The sequence below is a fragment of the Saccostrea echinata genome, unplaced genomic scaffold, assembly GCF_033153115.1.
Source record: "Saccostrea echinata isolate AGI-Se365-2 ecotype Australia unplaced genomic scaffold, CSIRO_AGI_Sech_v1 ptg000037l, whole genome shotgun sequence".
NCBI classification, from domain to species: Eukaryota; Metazoa; Mollusca; class Bivalvia; order Ostreida; family Ostreidae; genus Saccostrea; species Saccostrea echinata.
The window spans coordinates 2,126,851-2,147,006 of NW_026889786.1; the positions used below are offsets into that span (position 1 = coordinate 2,126,851).

At 34.2% G+C, this 20,156-nt stretch overlaps 1 protein-coding gene across 13 annotated transcripts in view; it reads right to left on the reverse strand.

Annotated features, from left to right (window-relative positions):
• Positions 1–3,034: 3,034 nt before the first annotated feature.
• LOC133200182 (single-stranded DNA-binding protein 3-like) overlaps positions 3,035–20,156 on the reverse strand; it is a 59,388-nt gene continuing 42,266 nt past the window's right edge. For 2 of the 13 annotated variants that reach the window (XM_061335968.1, XM_061335977.1), the window contains 11 exons: positions 20,021–20,088; positions 19,695–19,774; positions 16,904–16,949; positions 16,638–16,673; positions 16,292–16,343; positions 12,471–12,554; positions 11,480–11,512; positions 10,322–10,395; positions 9,741–9,816; positions 8,801–8,901; positions 3,035–7,103 (listed from right to left, as the gene is read on the reverse strand). In XM_061335968.1, the coding sequence (XP_061191952.1) occupies positions 6,996–7,103; positions 8,801–8,901; positions 9,741–9,816; positions 10,322–10,395; positions 11,480–11,512; positions 12,471–12,554; positions 16,292–16,343; positions 16,638–16,673; positions 16,904–16,949; positions 19,695–19,774; positions 20,021–20,088 (758 nt within the window). In that variant the 3' untranslated portion in view covers positions 3,035–6,995. The remainder of the gene's footprint in view (positions 7,104–8,800; positions 8,902–9,740; positions 9,817–10,321; positions 10,396–11,479; positions 11,513–12,470; positions 12,555–16,291; positions 16,344–16,637; positions 16,674–16,903; positions 16,950–19,694; positions 19,775–20,020; positions 20,089–20,156) is intronic. The other 11 variants (XM_061335979.1, XM_061335981.1, XM_061335973.1 and 8 more) reach the window with 10 other exon arrangements.

Genomic DNA, 20,156 nt, shown 5'->3' on the forward strand with positions numbered 1-20,156 from the left:
GTTGTTCTTGAGAAAAAGATTTTTAAAGAATTTTCCTATATATTCCTATGTAAAACTTTGATCCCCTATTGTGGCCCCACCCTACCCCCGGGGGTCATGATTTGAACAAACTTGAATCTACATTACCTGAGGATGATTCCATATCAAAATGACTAATTGTGGCTTTGTTGTTCTTGAGAAAAAGATTTTTAAAGAATTTTCCTATATATTCCTATGTAAAACTTTGATCCCCTATTGTGGCCCCACCCTACCCCCGGGGGTCATGATTTGAACAAACTTGAATCTACATTACCTGAGGATGATTCCATATCGAAATGACTAATTGTGGCTTTGTTGTTCTTGAGAAAAAGATTTTTAAAGAATTTTCCTATATATTCCTATGTAAAACTTTGATCCCCTATTGTGGCCCCACACTACCCCCGGGGGTCATGATTTGAACAAACTTAAATCTACACTACCTGAGGATGATTTCATATCAATATGACTAATTGTGGCTTTGTTGTTCTTGAGAAGAACATTTTTAAAGAATTTTCCTATGTATTCCTATGTAAAACTTTGATCCCCCATTATGGCCCCACCCTACCCCCGGGGGTCATGATTTGAACAAACTTAAATCTACACTACCTGAGGATGATTTCATATCAATATGACAAATCATGGCTTTGCTGTTCTTGAGAAGAAGATTTTTAAAGAATTTTCCTATGTATTCCTATGTAAAACTTTGATCCCCCATTGTGGCCCCACCCTACCCCCGGGGGTCATGATTTGAACAAACTTGAATCTACATTACCTGAGGATGATTTCATATCAATATGACTAATTGTGGCTTTGTTGTTCTTGAGAAGAAGGTTTTTAAAGAATTTTCCTATGTATTCCTATGTAAAACTTTGATCCCCCATTGTGGCCCCACCCTACCCCCGGGGGTCATGATTTGAACAAACTTAAATCTACACTACCTGAGGATGATTTCATATCAATATGACAAATCATGGCTTTGCTGTTCTTGAGAAGAAGATTTTTAAAGAATTTTCCTATGTATTCCTATGTAAAACTTTGATCCCCCATTGTGGCCCCACCCTACCCCCGGGGGTCATGATTTGAACAAACTTGAATCTACATTACCTGAGGATGATTTCATATCAATATGACTAATTGTGGCTTTGATGTTCTTGAGAAGAAGATTTTTAAAGAATTTTCCTATATATTCCTATGTAAAACTTTGATCCCCCATTGTGGCCCCACCCTACCCCCGGGGGTCTTGATTTGAACAAATTTAAATCTACACTACCTGAGGATGATTTCATATCAATATGACTAATTGTGGCTTTGTTGTTCTTGAGAAGAACATTTTTAAAGAATTTTCCTATATATTCCTATGTAAAACTTTGATCCCCCATTGTGGCCCCACCCGACCCCCGGGGGTCATGATTTGAACAAACTTGAATCTACACTATGTAATGAAGGTTTCCCATAAGTTTCAACTTCTCTGGCCCAATGGTTCTTGAGAAGAAGATTTTTTAAAAAAGACACCAAATTTTCACTTATTCTTAATTATCTCCCCTTGGAAGAGGGCATGGCCCTTCATTTGAACAAACTTGAACCCCCTTCTTCCAAGGATGCTTTGTGGCAAGTTTGGTTGAAAATGGCCCAGTGGTTCTGGAGAAGAAGTCGAAAATGTGAAAAGTTTACAGACGGACGGACAGACGGACTACGGACAAAATGTGATCAGAAAAGCTCACTTGAGCTTTCAGCTCAGGTGAGCTAATAAAATCTAAATGTGTATATTCAGTATTGTTATACATCAGATGCCAGACAGTTTTAAATTTTAGATAATTTTGATAAATATCATAATATACAGTTGAACTTCAGTACCTCGAACACTGATATCTCCAATACCGTGAATATGTCTAAGTGATTTGGAAGTCCCAACCCTAATTTTTTAAGTATTTTACCCTGGATATCTCAAATCCTTGGATATCTCGAAGTTTTTTCTCGGTCCCATTGAGTTTGAGATAAGGACATCTGCCTGTATTCATATTTTTTTCTAAAAATTCAAATTATTTGAATTTAATGTTAAAAAATGTTTACCGAAGGTTATGAGAAAAGTCTACATATTTTTTGAATGACTCTTGTATATTATATAATAATGGACTCTTTCAGTGGTGGTGAATATGGTTTTATATTCACCAGAAAAATATCAATATTGACCGAGGTGTGAAGCTGAGGTCAATGTAAATACATGTACATCAAACCATATTCACTAAGAGAGTTCATAGTTGTTTTATTATATAGTCCGGATTAGAATAAACAAGACACTGAGACTGCATGACGACATTATTTTCAACTTCTGTCGCAGAATGATAAAAAAATGTCTAGATTACAAGTTATAACTTTCTTGTTTTCATTTCCTAGTGTGACGTTAGACATCATTTCCCATCGAAATGTTTGGATAATAATCCAGTTATAGGCTTGCCTAATGTTTTTCTTTTTCAGATACACAGCTGGCCATTGCAACCTTTGTTTACACCTTCACTTGAGGTGTCATTTGTGATGTCACAATCGCAGCTGCATGTGCACTGACCCTCCTATGAATATGGCATCAAATCGGGTGAATATTTAGTATTCAAATAGAACACCTATTTACTTACTATTTGGACAACAGCAAGTTCATTGTCCCCCTCAACAGCATCTACCTATTTCTCTCGGTTGTGCCTTGGGAAATATTAGTTGCCGTCTTGGGGGACAATATGCTTGCTATTGTCCTCATGGCCAGTGAATAGGGTATATTATAAACTGTTTGCATAGATTAAGACTTTAGATATACAATAAATTAGACTTCGACTCTAATCCAAGAATTAAAGCAATTTCAAATAACAGAAAGCACGATTATTTTGCAATGACCTTCAAGAATTCTTTATATGCACCACTGACGCACAAAGTCTTACTTGAGCAAAAATTCTTTTGTGAAACGTAAAAGTCAGTTCAGTTCCGTGCAGCTCCTGGGTTGTTCAAAATGAATAAGATAACACCAATGTTAGAATGTTCTCACTGATAATTTATTCCATCTTTATGGAGCTTCCAGTCAATAATGACTACAGAAGATCTTGTACAATACAGAAACATACAGCCAACATACTGATACTAAACAAACATATGACTAAACGGCAACTATCAATGTAGTTCATGGATGATAAGTCACCAAGGAGACGATCGACAATATTTGACGTCTACTGTAAAAAATAATATAAACAACCTCAACAAAGTTTTTCAGATGAGATTTTTTTTAGTCCACATATATCAGAATGCATGGATTTGTATGAGATGAGGGTCTCCTTAGTCATTTATCTCCCTTTATTTAAAAAAAAAAAGGTTTTATGATGATATTTTAACAACAGGAACATTGATAATTGCTACTACACATCAAGACAGATCAACCGATGTGTATGGCTGTACAGGAAATAAAAAATATATATATATGTTAAGACCATTTACTTCCATACAGAAAAATGGGATATGAAGTATTTACACAATGTTGACAACAACGTTTGTATATTTATATGAGGGAATATATTGCCATGTCATTTTACTGTTTTTTGATTGCAACCTTATACATCATTCATTTTCACATCATACAATTCATCGCTTGAACATCAACAATGTTGGGGAAAATAATTGAAAAGAAAAACCTTCATACACTACAGTCATATTATTAAATGAAATGAGATAATATAAAACATAAAATGCATATTTCTTGCAAAATCAAAATGTACAAGGCAATATATCTATAAGTTACTAAAACCAAAAAAAAGGAAAAAAAAAAAAAAAAATCAGAAAAAGAAGAAAAATTCACAGATCATAATCGAGAGGCTCAAAATCCTGATATCTGAAAACAAACCAAAACAACAGGCTTTGCTTTTAATCGTTAGTTTCTGTCCCAACTCCATCTGCGTACTATCTTTAACCATTACATAGCATTGAGAATTGAACTAAGGAGGGCCTTACTTAGGATATGATTCACAACCCAGATTTTAAATTTTATGAAGTGGCAAGATTGTGGACAAAAACTGAAAAACTTATTCCCCAACACTGATCAAATGTTAAGTCACCTGAGTTTATGGTATCTTTCAAATCAAAACGCATCATCAACAATGGTTTTGGACTCAAAATAACTGAAAATTCGACAAAAAGAAAGTCTGTTATTTTGCTGAAAATCTGTCATTTTCCCCTCAAAATAACATTCCATACAAATTATAACCTACCGGATAAAAAAATTATCCAGGACAATGGGAAATCTATATATTGCGTAAACTGTTTGCAATAGTCCACCTTTTTCAGATCCTTATAAATCTAATACACCAACATAAATAAAGAACAAAAACAGTTTGAACAAAATCCACATTTGCCAAATGTTAACAAGTTTAAAAAAAATCTCAGTTCACACAATCAACATTTCACTTTAAAGTTCTTATGGTCATTCACAAGTGCACATATAACTTAATGTTTAAAGAAAACAGAGAAGTCAACAAAATCACTTAAATGGATGCAGATTTTTAAATGCATTAAATGTTCTGAACACAAGTAAAAATTTCTCATATTTCAAATAACATACTCAATTTTGAATGAACATGTTTAAAATATATGGATTGACACAACTCCATAATTGTATATATCGTCATGGACCTTCCTTACAGAGTAAAGAAATGATGAGAAAATATGCATTAGGAAAAAAAATCACTCAACGATTGCCAAATAATTGTTTTTTTTCCCTTCAAAATGTCTTCCTGGAATATGTTTAATAACCCTAGCAATGTTTACTTTCCTCTGAAGACAAAACAAAATGACCACATTTTTAAAAGAAATCTGGTGCTATGAATGAAATATATGAATTTAACAGCTATTTAATTTTCACAACCTACAAGTAAATTCCCTCCCCCTGATAATAATTTGCTCTTTGGTATGAAGGCAAGACTTACAAACTAGTGAAAAACATGCAATCATTCCAAATTATGAATGTGTTTACCGTGAGAAAAATTAATCAAATGGTTGAGACAACAATGGCTATATTTTATCATTTATCAAATTCCAAGATGCTATTTCTATTTTTATAAAGTATTCAAGTCATTTTAAAAATCTCGTTACCTACTTCCTCCATAATAAACAAATTAGATGAGATTACTAACTGCTACACAATGAACTGCTACTTCTCTAATTTACTTTTTGTGGAATAAAAAATTCTCAATCATCATTCTTTCAGCCTCTCTTGTTCCATGACACACCTCTCAAACAGTGTCATTGAAATTGCAAAACTACGAAGAAGTTCAAAAATATACCTCCTTTGAAATGATTGTAGACCTCTTGCTACGGGTTATGATAAAAGTGTCACTCACTCTATGGATCCCGATCGTGAATCTATGTATGTCATCTATAATCCTTAAACTGTGGATTAAATGCATTACAAAAAATAGTAATCATTATAAACTCAAAGGTGAAAAAAATCTTTCTTTTTTTTTCATACTAACATACATTTTTTTGAGACATATGTGAAAAATATGCGAAATGAACAATGACAAATAAATAGAAAAAAAAAACATGATAATTGTATACATATATATCATATACAGTTTAAAAATTCCAACAAAAAATACCCCATGACCACTGGGTCAGAGTTTATGGAAATGCACCTGTTAACCGTTTATTTTCTGAGTTTTAATCTCTTAACCCAGGCTGCAGCTATATAGTGATGTCAATACTATGTGCATATATAGAGACATAAAGTGGGTGGGTGCTAGGAGTCGTACAGAAATAATCTGACAAGCCAGAAAACAAAGCCACACGGAAGGGGGGGACAGAAGATTGAGATTTTCAATGTTTTGTTGACAAGTATATAAACATGTAGCGCTATTTTCCTGTCTGTGTAGGAGAAAAAAAAAACAAGAGGGTTAAAACACATAAAACACGACATGATGACCAAAATAGAACAGAAAAAAGTTGATGCGTTTTGGCTAGAAAATTCCTTTCAGTTTTTCACATTTTTCTCTTGAAAACCATTTCCTTTTCAAACAAGTTTTTTTTATATTCAATTCACTGTTCAGACATGCAGATTAACCCAAAAAAAATTAAATGTAAATGTAAGAGGCAGAAAAAAAATGAGTAATTCTGTTAAATGTTAATACTAAAGCGATAGACAAATTAGCTTCTACTTTTAAAGCTAACAATATAAATTAAAGAGGCGGCATTTGTGGCTCAAAGACTATTTCTTGCTCAAACAATCCTGATGTGTCTTTTGGTCTAGTGTAAAAAATGTCATTTCAGTCAAAGACAAGTGATCAGCACATATAAATAAAAAAACTGGGCTGGACCAACCAAAGGAGAGGGGCATCAAAGGGGAGTCAGGATTTTAAAGATTTAGGAATTAAATGGGTGGTGATGATTTTATTTTAATGAGTTATGTCACAACCAATTGTTGGTTTTACTTGTCATGTGTGAAGATAAAATACTGATCTGCACCAAATCTTATGCAACTTGTGTAGACGTGTTAAAAGCACCTTCAAAATATGTGTAAATGAAGTTTTTAATAAAATTAATTGAACATGGCAGTTAACAAAAAATGCAAAGAAAAGGATTTGGAAAGCCACAACGGACAAAAACAACATTTCAAATGATTTAAGTTTCAAAACCTATTTGACCTACTTCAACATTAACATTGTCATGAAGAATTCCATAAAGGGACAGAGAATAACTTTCAATTCACTAAAAATGGGAGGGAGTTTAAACAGGTTAATGATTTCGTGTCCCCAGTCCTTTGGTTTCCAAAAATTCCCAGTTTAACATAAAAACAAAGCACCATTTTAATAATTATGACCACTTCCATCGTAATAAAACATTCTCGCGATGGTCATTATTATAGACAGCAAAGTCATATAACTTATAAATAACAAAAAATTTACAATAAAGACGAGATTTGTTTCTGAACAAAAAATGAATGGGATGATGTATTATTGTGACAAAAAATAATCAGGCTGATCGGAGTCTTTTTCAAACCGCTTAGCTTCCTCTGCCATACATTCTTTTATCTTGAGGATTGCCGCGGATTCGGTTTGGTCCTGCAAAATCACACAATATCAACCGTCAGTTGGTGCTGGAAAAATCCATTCAAATCCTCCAAATTTACCCCCATTTATTTTTTTTTCATTTAAATTGAAAATCCAGGAAAGGAAGAAAGATAGAAAAAATTGTCATGCAATTGAAATTTCCAGGGTGACTATCCCCCTCCTAATCCAGAATGTGTGACAAAAAAAAAGGTTTTCATAGAATACCTTAAAAGGTCGAAAATTCTACCTAATTGATTTTCTTCAAGGTAAACAGGAATTTTAATAATGTTACTCTCTACGACTTAGCAGTGAAGCAATCTATATATGTTTGTTAAGATTTGATACTTAAAATCTATGTTACTGGTCCCATCAAGTGTTTAGTAACAAACTTCACACACCATGGAATAATTGGTAAATGAACTTTCCTTAATCAATCTGCTATTTTGTGTCATTTTGAGACATGCAAAAGAATGTTGCTTAGAAACTACCTTAACTATGGAAAGAGGTTGCAGCCTAAGGCAAATAAACCTATCCTTATTTCCTAGACTTTTCACTCATTTTTGGGGTATGTGATGGCAAAGAGAGCATGAATAGTTTTGTTTTTGCAGCCATTTTCTTAAGATTTTAAATGATATGGCATAGCAGCATACTGATTTCTACAATACGCTTTTACTTAAGATGGGAGAGTACTTTGAAAAATTGCATTTCATTCACCCATGACAGCCATGCTGTGATATCAAAGGAATAATATGTGAAAAACATTCAAGAGATCTGGACATCCAACTGTTGTTGATATGGTATAGTGAATACGTAAGATAGAAATGTATGCAATCAAGACTCGAAGGCAATCAATCAACACACATCCAAATTGGATCCTCAAAAATTTAATTCTTTTTTTAATAACCCGAAATTTTGGTGGAAGTAAAAGGAGAATATCCACAAATGATTTTGCATCCATCAAGATTGTTTGACAGTAAATCTGATTTTTGTGTAGCAAAACACGTCACAAAGATTTACAAAGCAAAAAAAAAAAAAAAAAAGAAAGAAAAAAAAATGCAGTGAATACAAAAATAAGAGGATTAAAAATCAAAATTATTCAAGCAAGTCATCACAAAATAAAAGAAAGATTAAAGCATTAAAGGCATTCAGAAATTGGCATGCAAAGTGTCCCATCAACCCAGAGCAGACAGGATTATGAGAGAGTTGGTGTCAGTAAGCATTATAGAGTGAGATATTTGTTACTAGTGTCTCTACGTCATCTGACAAAAGATAGGTTACATGAGAATTTGTTGCACTATTTTGTTAAGTTTGGGGGCCTTAACACACACATACAAAAATAAACCTTTCATCCCTTCACACTGAAGCACTTTCAGAACAATTGTTTCCCGATATGAAGGAAAATGTATGCATGATTTCAGGGGGTGAAAGGTTTCAATATGCAAATTGACTATTGTTTTTTTTTTTTTTTGTTTCAAAAACTTTTGTGCAATAAAGATTCCCCTTTATATTTTTTTTTTTGCATGTGAAAAATGAACAGTGTCATGTTGTCTTTCTTATATTCACTGAAGCACAGTTTGCCTTGTGTAGTTTTTTTTTCCCTTTACAAAACATGAAACTACGACTCATCCAAATACTTTGGGCAACAGTCAAAGTCCATTGAGCATCTTTCAGAGGTTGTAGAAATCCTTTCACAAATTCATCTGACTTACATTATCTTGGTAACCTAAGCCATCGCCCACGTAGCCTGCCATGCTAACTGGCGGCGTCCCTGGGCCGTTTGCAGGGGAATTCTTCATGCCATCTATGTCACCTTGAAATAAGACACATTGAATGAATACATATGACTTTTCTCTGCACCACAAGAATTAATGGTGAAAACAAGCTTTGAATGTCTTTTGGTGGATTTAAATACGAGGGTTTCTGGTTAAATCGTGAGCGTTTTTACAATAAGGATTTCAGCCAGGCAAAGTACTGAGGACTGGTTGATTTTGAAAGGCCTGTAAAGGGGAACTCTCATGTGCGCATCAGTGAAATTCCCGAATATTTAGGTGAAGATTATCCAACTTTTTCTTAGCAAAGATGAAAGGTGAGGTTGCTATAGAGTTTTATGTTAACGTTCGTGCACCCTATGGCTCTACCACACATACCATAAAATAACATATTTTGTTTCTATTTGAAATTTGCTAGGTATATTGGTGAAAAATATACAAAAGAGTGGTGAAAATTTTAGGATGCAGTGTTGATGTATCTTTCTTTCTAGACAACTTGTTTACGATTTTACCAGAAAACCCTCGCATCGACTACTAAAAATTTCTTAAGCCAAGACATGAATTTGATTTACAGCCTTTTCTTTCTAATATCTGTATACAACTCATCTGTATTACTTATTGAATTTTATTAGGTATCCATTTATATCTTCTATATAGAAATACAAATATTTAGCTCCTGATTAACTTAGGTAAAGGTTCAAAAGTCTCACCAATAATTTCTCTACAAAACATTCACACAATTTACTGGGAATTCATTTTACTCAAACTTTATACAATACGAAGTGCAGTAAGATTAGTCCTTAGATTTTGCCTTGCCGTCATCACATAATTTTAATAATCAACAAATTAAAATGCTTCTACTTAGCAGTCTTATACTCACCACCATTCATGACTTGCCCGATATCTGGCCCCATGCCCATTGCTCCGTCAGGCCCACCTGGCATCCCTGGGAACTGCTGAAACATCACACCATATTAGTTACAACATTTTGAAGAATCAATAACAGGTCAGCTTCTTTTTTCCTCTTCTTACTCCAACAAATTAAAGTTTTTTATGGTCCACATAATATAGTATTGCTAACATGAGCAGCTTGGTATGTGAGAATACCAGTGTATTATCCAATCTGAAAGCTATCTACTAATAGCAGGTGCTTTTTAAGCAGATCTTCCACACATAACACAACATACGAAGAATGCTAACAGTCTTGATATAGTACAAAACAAACTTCTGTTGACAGCATTTGTTCCTCTTTATGTCTATTTCCTTAATCAATCAATAGGTGTGGTACTATTTAGCTTGGTTGAAAAAAAGTGACTTGTAACAAAATTGAAGTACACTGTACTGATAACAGTGACCTCATTGTCACCTAGCTCAGTTAAAAAAAAAGCTGACCACTAATGAACATCTAAAGGGTACTGTTCCTTACAGAGAAACAAATGGCAGGTGCCCCCCCTCACTTACCCCTGGCATGCCCGGTAATCCTGGCCCCCCTGGTTTCATCATGCCATACATTCCATCTCCTGAATTAGTAGAATCTGCAAGAAAACACACACATATTTGTACATTGTATTAAATTTTTGCAAAATGGCTTAAACCGTTTTAATTATGAGGAGATACACTTTACAAAACTTACTTTTTTCAAGAACATCTTATTTGTGAAATTGACCTGATATGGCAAAAATACCATCTTTTTAAAAAAATCTTTGACATGTTGAGAATATCATAATTTCAAGAAAGAATAAAGATGAATATTTTTTATATTCCATTTCATTTCAAATATATTATATATATGTACATTAATACTGAAGGATTCAGAGCACATGATTTTGAGTTGAAATATCATGATAATTAAGGCAGATTTTGTGAAATCCTACAAATCTGTGTGAATGTGTAAACTTTAAAGTACTGGAAAGTTCCTCAAAACCTTGAGCTTGTGTACATATAGGATACAGAATAATTTTTTTTATTTGATTTGCCATATTCCAGTGAGCTGGTGTAGAAGAAGAAACCAAAGTCGATTAAATAACCAAGTTCTTGATGACATTCTATTACATCTATCTCCTGTTATGACATGCGACTCATGCATTCTTGCATGCAACCATGCATACTTTGGCTGGAGATTTTATTAGCTAATTGACATTATTTGTACATCTCCAGAAATATTTTTAACACTTTGTGAAATCTGTAAGAAATTAGGTTAACTGGTAAAAAAATTGTTAAAAGCAATAAAAAGGAATGCAACATCTTGGTTAAGATCTGGGTTATTCTGGAAATCGTCATTCTGCAAAGGAGACCATGCAAACCTCAGCAACAAGTGTCAAAGTGCAAAGCAGGAGACACATCTCTTCAGAAAAAAGTTAGGGGAAAAATTAATTCACATTGCATTATATAAAATAATGCATGAAGAAGATAAAACTAAAAAAAATATATATAATTTCTTTTTAAAATTTTTTCACTTAATTTGCTATGAACATTTCATGATTTGAAAAAAAAAAATGAAAAAAAAAACTTCACAAAAGCTACTGAGAAGCATTTGGTAGAAGTCTAAACATCCAATAGCCTGGGACAATCATTATCACAGCACTAGTAAAACGGTCATTGCTTCAGGTTCCATCTTACCTAAACAAAGCATCTTTTGTGGTTCAACATCATCTGATAGCGGAAACAAGAAAGGAGAAACACAATCAGAGAAATGTAGCAAATCCAAGCAATGCAGGCGCTTTTTGTCAAGTTAGTTTGCTTTAATTCTCTCAGTTATATTTTTATTTATTGGCATTGCAATCTAGTGGATAGAAAGATGTTTTCAATGTCTTTTTACCAAGGACTAAAGGTCTTTTGGCAATTTCCTCAAATTCTGTCATTTCCATGCACAAAAATACAAGCAGGCAATGTAAACATGACTTGTAAGGCTAGAATGGTTTACAATAAGAAATTGCTTTTTATTCCAAAATCATAGTGGCACTGAATATTTTGTGCAAAATAAAAGATGATGTGAAGTATGGTACGATTGTTAAGAAAATCAGAAACGCCTTTTTTTTTTTAAACTGAGATCATAAGGAGAATATTGATATCAATTACATGTCTGTTTCAAGATGTCTACTAAGCTTGCATAGGATTTTTCAGAAAGTATTTTTCAAGGCAAAAGTAGTGAAAATGTAACATTAATGGAGTAGCTAGGTCATTAAAAGGAAATGGACATATGGAATCACTGGTTACTGGGCATACACGACATTGAATGTAAATATCAGCTTTCTTGTTATTTTGCTATAATGTAGTGCCAAATGCCCATTGAATATAGATCTAAGTGGCAGATACACAGGCACTAGATTCTACAGTTGCTGCAAGATCAAGCATGTACTACATGCTTTCAGAGGGATTTCTGCAACTTTTTTTAAAAAAAAAATCTAATCATGAAAATTGAAGGAAAAAAAAAATATGAAAAAAAACTTAAAAATCTGGGTATAAAAAAAGAAAAACTAAACATGGTGATTCAATATGATTTTGAATGGATGAAAATGAAGGGAAAAAAATCCTATATGCTACAAAAAAAAAATGACACATTTTAGAAAAACCAAAACACAACAAATTCAATCTGAAAGCAATGTAGTACCCGGCATATTGTCGTTGGAGATGTAGTCACCTGGCCTTGACCCGATTCGTTGATGGCTGGCAGGAGAAAATGGCCCTTGAGATCCTACAGAGAATTTATAAACAACAGTCAATACCCTAGCTCCTGCCTTTGTAAATGACGGATCCAAAATAATACATGTATTCCCCTCACTCTCCCTCACACACAAACAAGACACACTTCCTACATAACAGCTGATCAAAAAAAACCCTTTTTTTTTTAGGTGAATAACCCAGCTTCCTCATTCAACTCTCATCTGCATTTAATTTTTTTTTTTTTAAAAAGTCTCCCTACCCTCCTATTTATTTTTTTCACAGTACTTGTATGCTCCAAAATAAATGTTAAGTTCATGCATATATATGACACATGCTTATTCTATTCTAATTTCTGTAGGATTTATTTCCCTTTCATCAACTGAAAACGTATGGAAACTTTCTGAGATTTAAGGGTCCTCCACATCCTGTGACTTGTAATGCATAATGAGAAAAAATATCTTACTTCTGGTTTTATATAGCTCTACACTGACATATTGCCTGGGTCTGCTTTAGGTGAAATTAAAAGAATCTCTCAAATGCTTTAGAAGATGATTTGTCAAGCGAAAATTATGCAGTAAACAAGAAGGGACACCCATCATAAACCCACTGACCAAGAGAAAAACATAGGTAATCAAAGATTACGAAGCTCACCTCGACGAAGGTTATCTATAAGTAAGGCAAATCTCACATCATATTTTTTCTAGTTAGTGTACATCCCAAGATCAATATCTATACAAGTTTGGTTTAAGAAGGACTTATAATTACTTGGAAATAGACCTGCTCAAAAAACTTTAACCTGGTCACTCATCTGGAAAATCTAGGTCAGATTCAGCATCCGAAGCAAGTGTGGTAGTGTCCATCCCTAGATGCATCATCCATGCAAGTTTGGTTCAGGTAGGGCCTATAGTTACTTGGGAATGGACCTGCTCCAAAAACTTTAACCTGGTCACTCTTCTGGAAAATCTAGGTTAGATTCAGCATCTGAAGCAAGTGTGGTAGTGTCCATCCCTAGATGCATCATCCATGCAAGTTTGGTCCAGGTAGGGCTTATAGTTACTTGGGAATGGACCTGCTCCAAAAACTTTAACCTGGTCACTCATCTGGAAAAATCTAGGTCAGATCCAGCATCCGAAGCAAGTGTGGCAGTGTCCATTCTAGATGCATCATCCATGCAAGTTTGGTCCAGGTAGGGCTTATAGTTACTTGGGAATGGACCTGCTCCAAAAACTTTAACCTGGTCACTCATCTGGAAAAATCTAGGTCAGATCCAGCATCCGAAGCAAGTGTGGCAGTGTCCATTCTAGATGCATCATCCATGCAAGTTTGGTTCAGGTAGGGCGTATAGTTACTTGGGAATGGATCTGCTCCAAAAACTTTAACCTGGTCACTCATCTGGAAAATCTAGGTCAGATTCAGCATCCGAAGCAAGTGTGGTAGTGTCCATCCCTAGATGCATCATCCATGCAAATTTCGTTCAGGTAGGGCCTATAGTTACTTGGGAATGGATCTGCTCCAAAAACGTTAACCTGGTCACTCATCTGGAAAATCTAGATTAGATTCAGCATCCGAAGCAAGTGTGGTAGTGTCCATCCCTAGATGCATCATCCATGCAAGTTTGGTCCAGGTAGGGCTTATAGTTACTTGGGAATGGATCTACTCCAAAAACTTTAACCTGGTCACTCATCTGGAAAATCTAGGTCAGATTCAGCACCCGAAGCAAGTGTGTAGTGTTCATCCCTAGATGCATCATCCATGCAAGTTTGGTCCAGGTAGGGCTTAGAGTTACTTGGGAATGGATGTGCTCCAAAAACTTTAACCTGGTCACTCATCTGGAAAATGTAGGTCAGATTCAGCATCCAAAGCAAGTGTGGTATTGTCCATTCCTAGATGCATCATCCATGCAAGTTTGGTCCAGGTAGGGCTTATAGTTACTTGGGAATAGATCTGCTCCAAAAACTTTAACCTGGTCACTCATCTGGAAAATCTAGGTCAGATCCAGCATCCGAAGCAAGTGTGGTAGTGTCCATCCCTAGATGCATCATCCATGCAAGTTTGGTTCAGGTAGGGCCTATAGTTACTTGGGAATGGACCTGCTCCAAAAACTTTAACCTGGTCACTCATCTGGAAAATCTAGGTCAGATCCAGCATCCGAAGCAAGTGTGGTAGTGTCCATCCCTAGATGCATCATCCATGCAAGTTTGGTCCAGGTAGGGCTTATAGTTACTTGAGAATGGATCTGCTCCAAAAACTTTAACCTGGTCACTCATCTGGAAAATCTAGGTCAGATCCAGCATCCGAAGCAAGTGTGGTAGTGTCCATCCCTAGATGCATCATCCATACAAGTTTGGTTCAGGTAGGGCGTATAGTTCCTTGGGAATGGACCTGCTCCAAAAACTTTAACCTGGTCACTCATCTGGAAAATCTAGGTCAGATCCAGCATCCGAAGCAAGTGTGGCAGTGTCCATTCTAGATGCATCATCCATGCAAGTTTGGTCCAGGTAGGGCTTATAGTAACTTGGGAATGGGACTTGCTCCTAAAACTTTAACCGGGACGCCGACGCTAACGCCGACGCCGACGCCGTGGGTATAGCATAAGCTCATCTCGACTTCGTCGAGGTGAGCTAAAAAGCGTCATTTTTCAATTAGAGAAGAGGAGACCTTTTTGTAGCATTATAATTTGTAAATCACATGTATATTTATGAGGAACTGTTTTTGTTTATCTATGCATTCATGCCATCAATCCAATTATTGCAATACCATCAGTAAAACTTGTACTGAAAGTACATGTAGTAATTTTTACAGACTGATTATACTTCTCTCATTGTGTGTTCATAAATATTGATAAAAAGTATGCATTTTTTTGGTTTTGCTCACTGATATTCATCCAGTACGTGGCATCTTAGTAACTTCTCTTACCAGGGATTCTGAATCCTAAGGTGACAGGAAAGATAACTCTCAAAAAGAACTTTGAAACTAAGGATTCTGAAAATCATTTTTCTATATTCAATAAATTCCATTTCATTTCAATTTCTTGTTGTAATTTTAATTCATTAATGTTTCTTCTATATTGTCAGGAGTATTTCCTAAATTTTCATTCATAGACTTTAGAGAAAATAACTTATCTTTATTTTTTATAATTTTTAATAATTTCTTTTTAAAAAAAATATGTTGACTGGTAAAATAAGATTTTTGTGGTTGTTCTGTACATGGGTTTAATAATATATGTCACAAAAATGATGTGGTACTTATTAAAAACTCTGAGAAAAAATCTTGCTCAGTAATAATAGAATGTAAGGTGGGTGTGTGGGGAGGACCCTTAAATCATACACTTGCATTCATCTCCCTTGTTTCCACTTTTTTATATCATAAAAATTGACAGACAGTATTCATGTACAGAAAGCAGAATCTACCTATGGTTTGCTACCTATATCTGTCCTAAAATACTGCTAACTGATACCTCATCAGTGTACTAAATTCAGAAATTCATCAGCCAACTAAAAATGACTTTCTTTCAGACAACTAAAATGACTTTCTTGCATGTAAAAACTTCAATTTTTTTTTTTTTTTTTTTTTTTTTTTTTTTTTTTAATAATAAAACAGGTTTTCCATTTGGGGCTTATTTTCATGTTACTGTCAGTACAAAAAACCACAGCAGCTCATACATACATGCTTTTTGTCTTGTTTTAAAGGAAACTCCTGATCACCAGTAGAAATTTCCTTTTTTATAGTAATCTTACCAAATTTTCCCATTTTTTATGGGGGTCTTACCTTGTGGACTTGGCATGATAGGTGTTCCAGGGGGCCCCCCTCCTCCAGGACCCTGTCAACAGGTCAAACATTCATTTATCAAATAATGAACCTTTCTTAAGTAATACAGTGAAAGTGATAACTGTTCCATTCTAAAGCAATAAACATGATAACATAATTTCATGAACTTATTTTCATTAAGAACTAAATGTCCAAATTCACGTTTTCAATTACAACTGCAAAATTCTCACAATTCAAATAAATATAATTATTACTTACATAGATACTTATACCATTACTTATATTTTAACTGTTACATTATAACAGTTACTTACACCATTACTTGCATTATTTTTTTTTTACTTACATTATAACTGCCTGGTGATGCTGATGAGTAATTTATCTATAGAAAAAGATCAAAGTAAATTACTTAAAAATATATCTATAAAAAATATAGCAAAATTTTAAAAATCAATATGTTTATCATAAAGACCTTTTATCCCTATAAATTTTTAATCATGGATCAATTTCCTGAACACTAAATAACTTTTGGACAGTGTTCCCTTTCTTTCACTGACCCCCCCCCATCCGTCATCTCCCCCTCCCTCACTTCCCCTTCTTACAGATACTTACTGATGATGTGGTTGGTGCCCAAGGTCGACTTCCTTGTCCCCCTGGCCTGAAAAGAAAATCAAAATTTTACCATACTGTCTTACATATATAAACATATTTTTGCATTCTGATAGTTATCTCAGTGTTGGGAAGTTTCGGCGCTACTGATGATTACGCTGAGACTTTTCACCCCTTAAGGCCTTTCATGCCACAAAAAATGTATATATACATGTAAACATATAATTTACATATGAAGCAAATATTTTCTTGATTAAAGTACTTTAAAACAAGGGGCCCATGGGACACATCACTCACCTGAGTTACTTATTAACTCTGCTGTTCTCCTTCAGAAGATTTTTCCACTATATATTCCTGTGTTAAATTTTGATCACATATAGTGACCCCATCCTACCCTAAGGGGTCATGGATTAATTGAACAAATTTGAATCTACACTACCTGGGGATGCTTCCATATGAATATGACTTATCATGGCTTTGCTGTTGTTTAGTAGATGTAAAACTAGAAATATGTCCATAGGACATGAATGCCCCACCGAGGGTATATTAGTAATGCAACATGAAAATTTGTGTGAGTGTATGAAATTTGATGAGAATATCTTGAATAGTTTCTTTAAAATTGAAATTGAAATCTAAAAAGTTTGATATAGATGATAAATTCTCACCAAATTATGTATAAGTGCATAAGCTTACATAAATGTATCTTAAATGGTTTCTTTAAAATTAAGCAAAGTGCAAATTTAAGAAAAGTGAGGTCAAGGTCCCAGAAAAGTTCAAGGTCAAACGTTTTTTATGCAGTTGAATAGTTCTCATAAATACATATCAGCATATTAAGTTTGATAAAAATATTTTGAATGGTTTATTTAAAACTGAGCTATACACTAATTTAAAATAAATGAAGTTAAGGTCAAAGGAAAGGTCAAGGTTAAAAAATGTTGATGCAGTTGAAAAGGTTACATCAGTATGTATTAGCATATGAAGTTTGATAAAAATATTATGAATGGTTTCTTTAAAACTGAGTTAAACACAAATTGAGAAAAGTGAAGTCAAGGTCAAAGGAAAGGTCAAGGTGAAAAAATATTGAAGCGGTTGAATAGCTTACATCAGTATGTATCAGCATATGAAGTTTGACACTAATTTAAGATAAGTGAGGTCAAGGTCAAAGGAAAGGTCAAGGTAAAAAATTGTTGATGCAGTTGAAAAGCTTACATCGGTATGTATAAGCATATGAAGTTTGATAAAAATATTATGAATGGAATCTTTAAAACTGAGCTAAACACTAATTTAAGAAAAGTGAGGTCAAGGTCAAAGGAAAGGTCAAGGTCAAAAAAATATTGATGCAGTTGAATAGCTCTCATCAGTATGTATCAGCATATGAAGTTTAATAACACTATCTTGAATGGTATCTTTAAAACTGAGCTAAAAACTTATTAAAGATAAGTGAGGTCAAGGTCAAAGGAAAGGTCAAGGTTAAAAATATTGATGCAGTTGAATAGCTCTCATCAGTATTTATCAGCATATGAAGTTTGTTACAAATATCTTGAATGGTTTCATTAAAACTGAGCTAAACACTAATTCAAGAAAAGTGAGGTCAAGGTCAAAAGAAAGGTCAAGGTCAAAAAATGTTGATGCAGTTGATTAGCTTACATCAGTATGTATCAACATATGAAGTTTGATTACACTATCTTGAATGGTATCTTAAAACTGAGCTAAACACTAATTTAAGAAAAGTAAGGTCAATGTCAAAGGAAAGGTCAAGGTCAAAAAATGTTGATGCAGCTGCATAGCTCTCATCAATATCTATCTATATATAAAAATATCTTGGATAGTTTCTTTGAAACTGAGCTTTGAACAGAGCTAAACGAAAAGTGTGACGGAAGGACAGACGTAAGGACGGAAGGATGGAAGGATGGAAGACGGACACGACAAACACTATATGCCCCGGCCATATTCATGGCGGGGCATAAAAAAATCCTAGTATATATTCCTTATGTAACACTTTGATTGGCCCCACACTAACACTCAGGGGTCATGATATGTACAGTATATGTACTGAAGCCTTCACATTAGTTTCTTCTCTGGCCCAGTCGTTAGTGAAGAAGATATTTTAAAGATGCCATGAAATGTTCATTAATTCTTATTTATCTCCCCTTGAAAGAGAGTACAGCCCTTCATTTGAACAAGCTTATATCCCCTTCACCCAAGGATGCTTTGTGGCAAGTTTGGTTGAAATTAGCCCAATGGTAGTAGAAAAGGAGAAAATGTGAAAAGTTTACAGATGCTGGACACCCTTCGATCAGAAAAACTCTCTTAATTGAGCCTTTATGTCAGTTGAACTAATTTTAAGTTTTTTCATCAATTTTACTCATTCCATTCGGCTTGTAGAACTTTTGGTTATGAAACTCGTGCACAGCTGACATATAATTATATACGTTTATTCAGCAATCATAATTAAGTGTTTGATTTACCAGTAGTTTTCAATGTTTGCAACTCAATTAACAAGGAGAATAATTATGATTAGGTAAAATGACCACAGCTAACTTATTTACAGAACTAAAAATTTCAATAATAAATACATTTCAAAATATAAGGGATAGTTAATTAACTGACAGGTAATTGCTTGTAAATTTAAAAATTGGGATTTTGGTACAAAACTTGAGGAAATTGGGATTTTGGTACAAAACTCGAGGAACGTCTCAGCATGAAAGGTCATTACGGGCGAAATGTCTTGTATTCATTATCTCCCTTCCTCTGTGTGATGCATTGCACGTTTGAAATGAACTGAGTGACTTACATTGACATGGGAGGCATTCCTCCAGGACCCATGTTATTTGGTGGTGGACCTCTCATACCACCATAACTTAATGAATCATACTGAAATGAAAGTAAAAATTCATAAATTCATATAAAATAATTCATTTAAATATTTCTGAGTTTTAAAAATTCCATCTTTTTCCCCTATCTTACTGTATCTGCTGGAGAAATAGATCTTTTACTTGTAACCTTTCTTTAATTATCCTTCTCTAAAGGATTTTAGATTAATAATTCTGTTTCTAATCCACTCCTAATGAGTTGAAGCTTGCTCTTCTCACCACTAAATCATAAACTCAGTCTACTTACTGGATTCATGGGTCCTGGCATTCTTCCATGTGCCATTCTAGGACCCATTGGACCCATGCTCGGATGTCCTGAAAAAATAAGAAAGTCCTTACAGATTTAGCTCTTTGACCTAAAAATATGTCAAGTACTTTTTTTT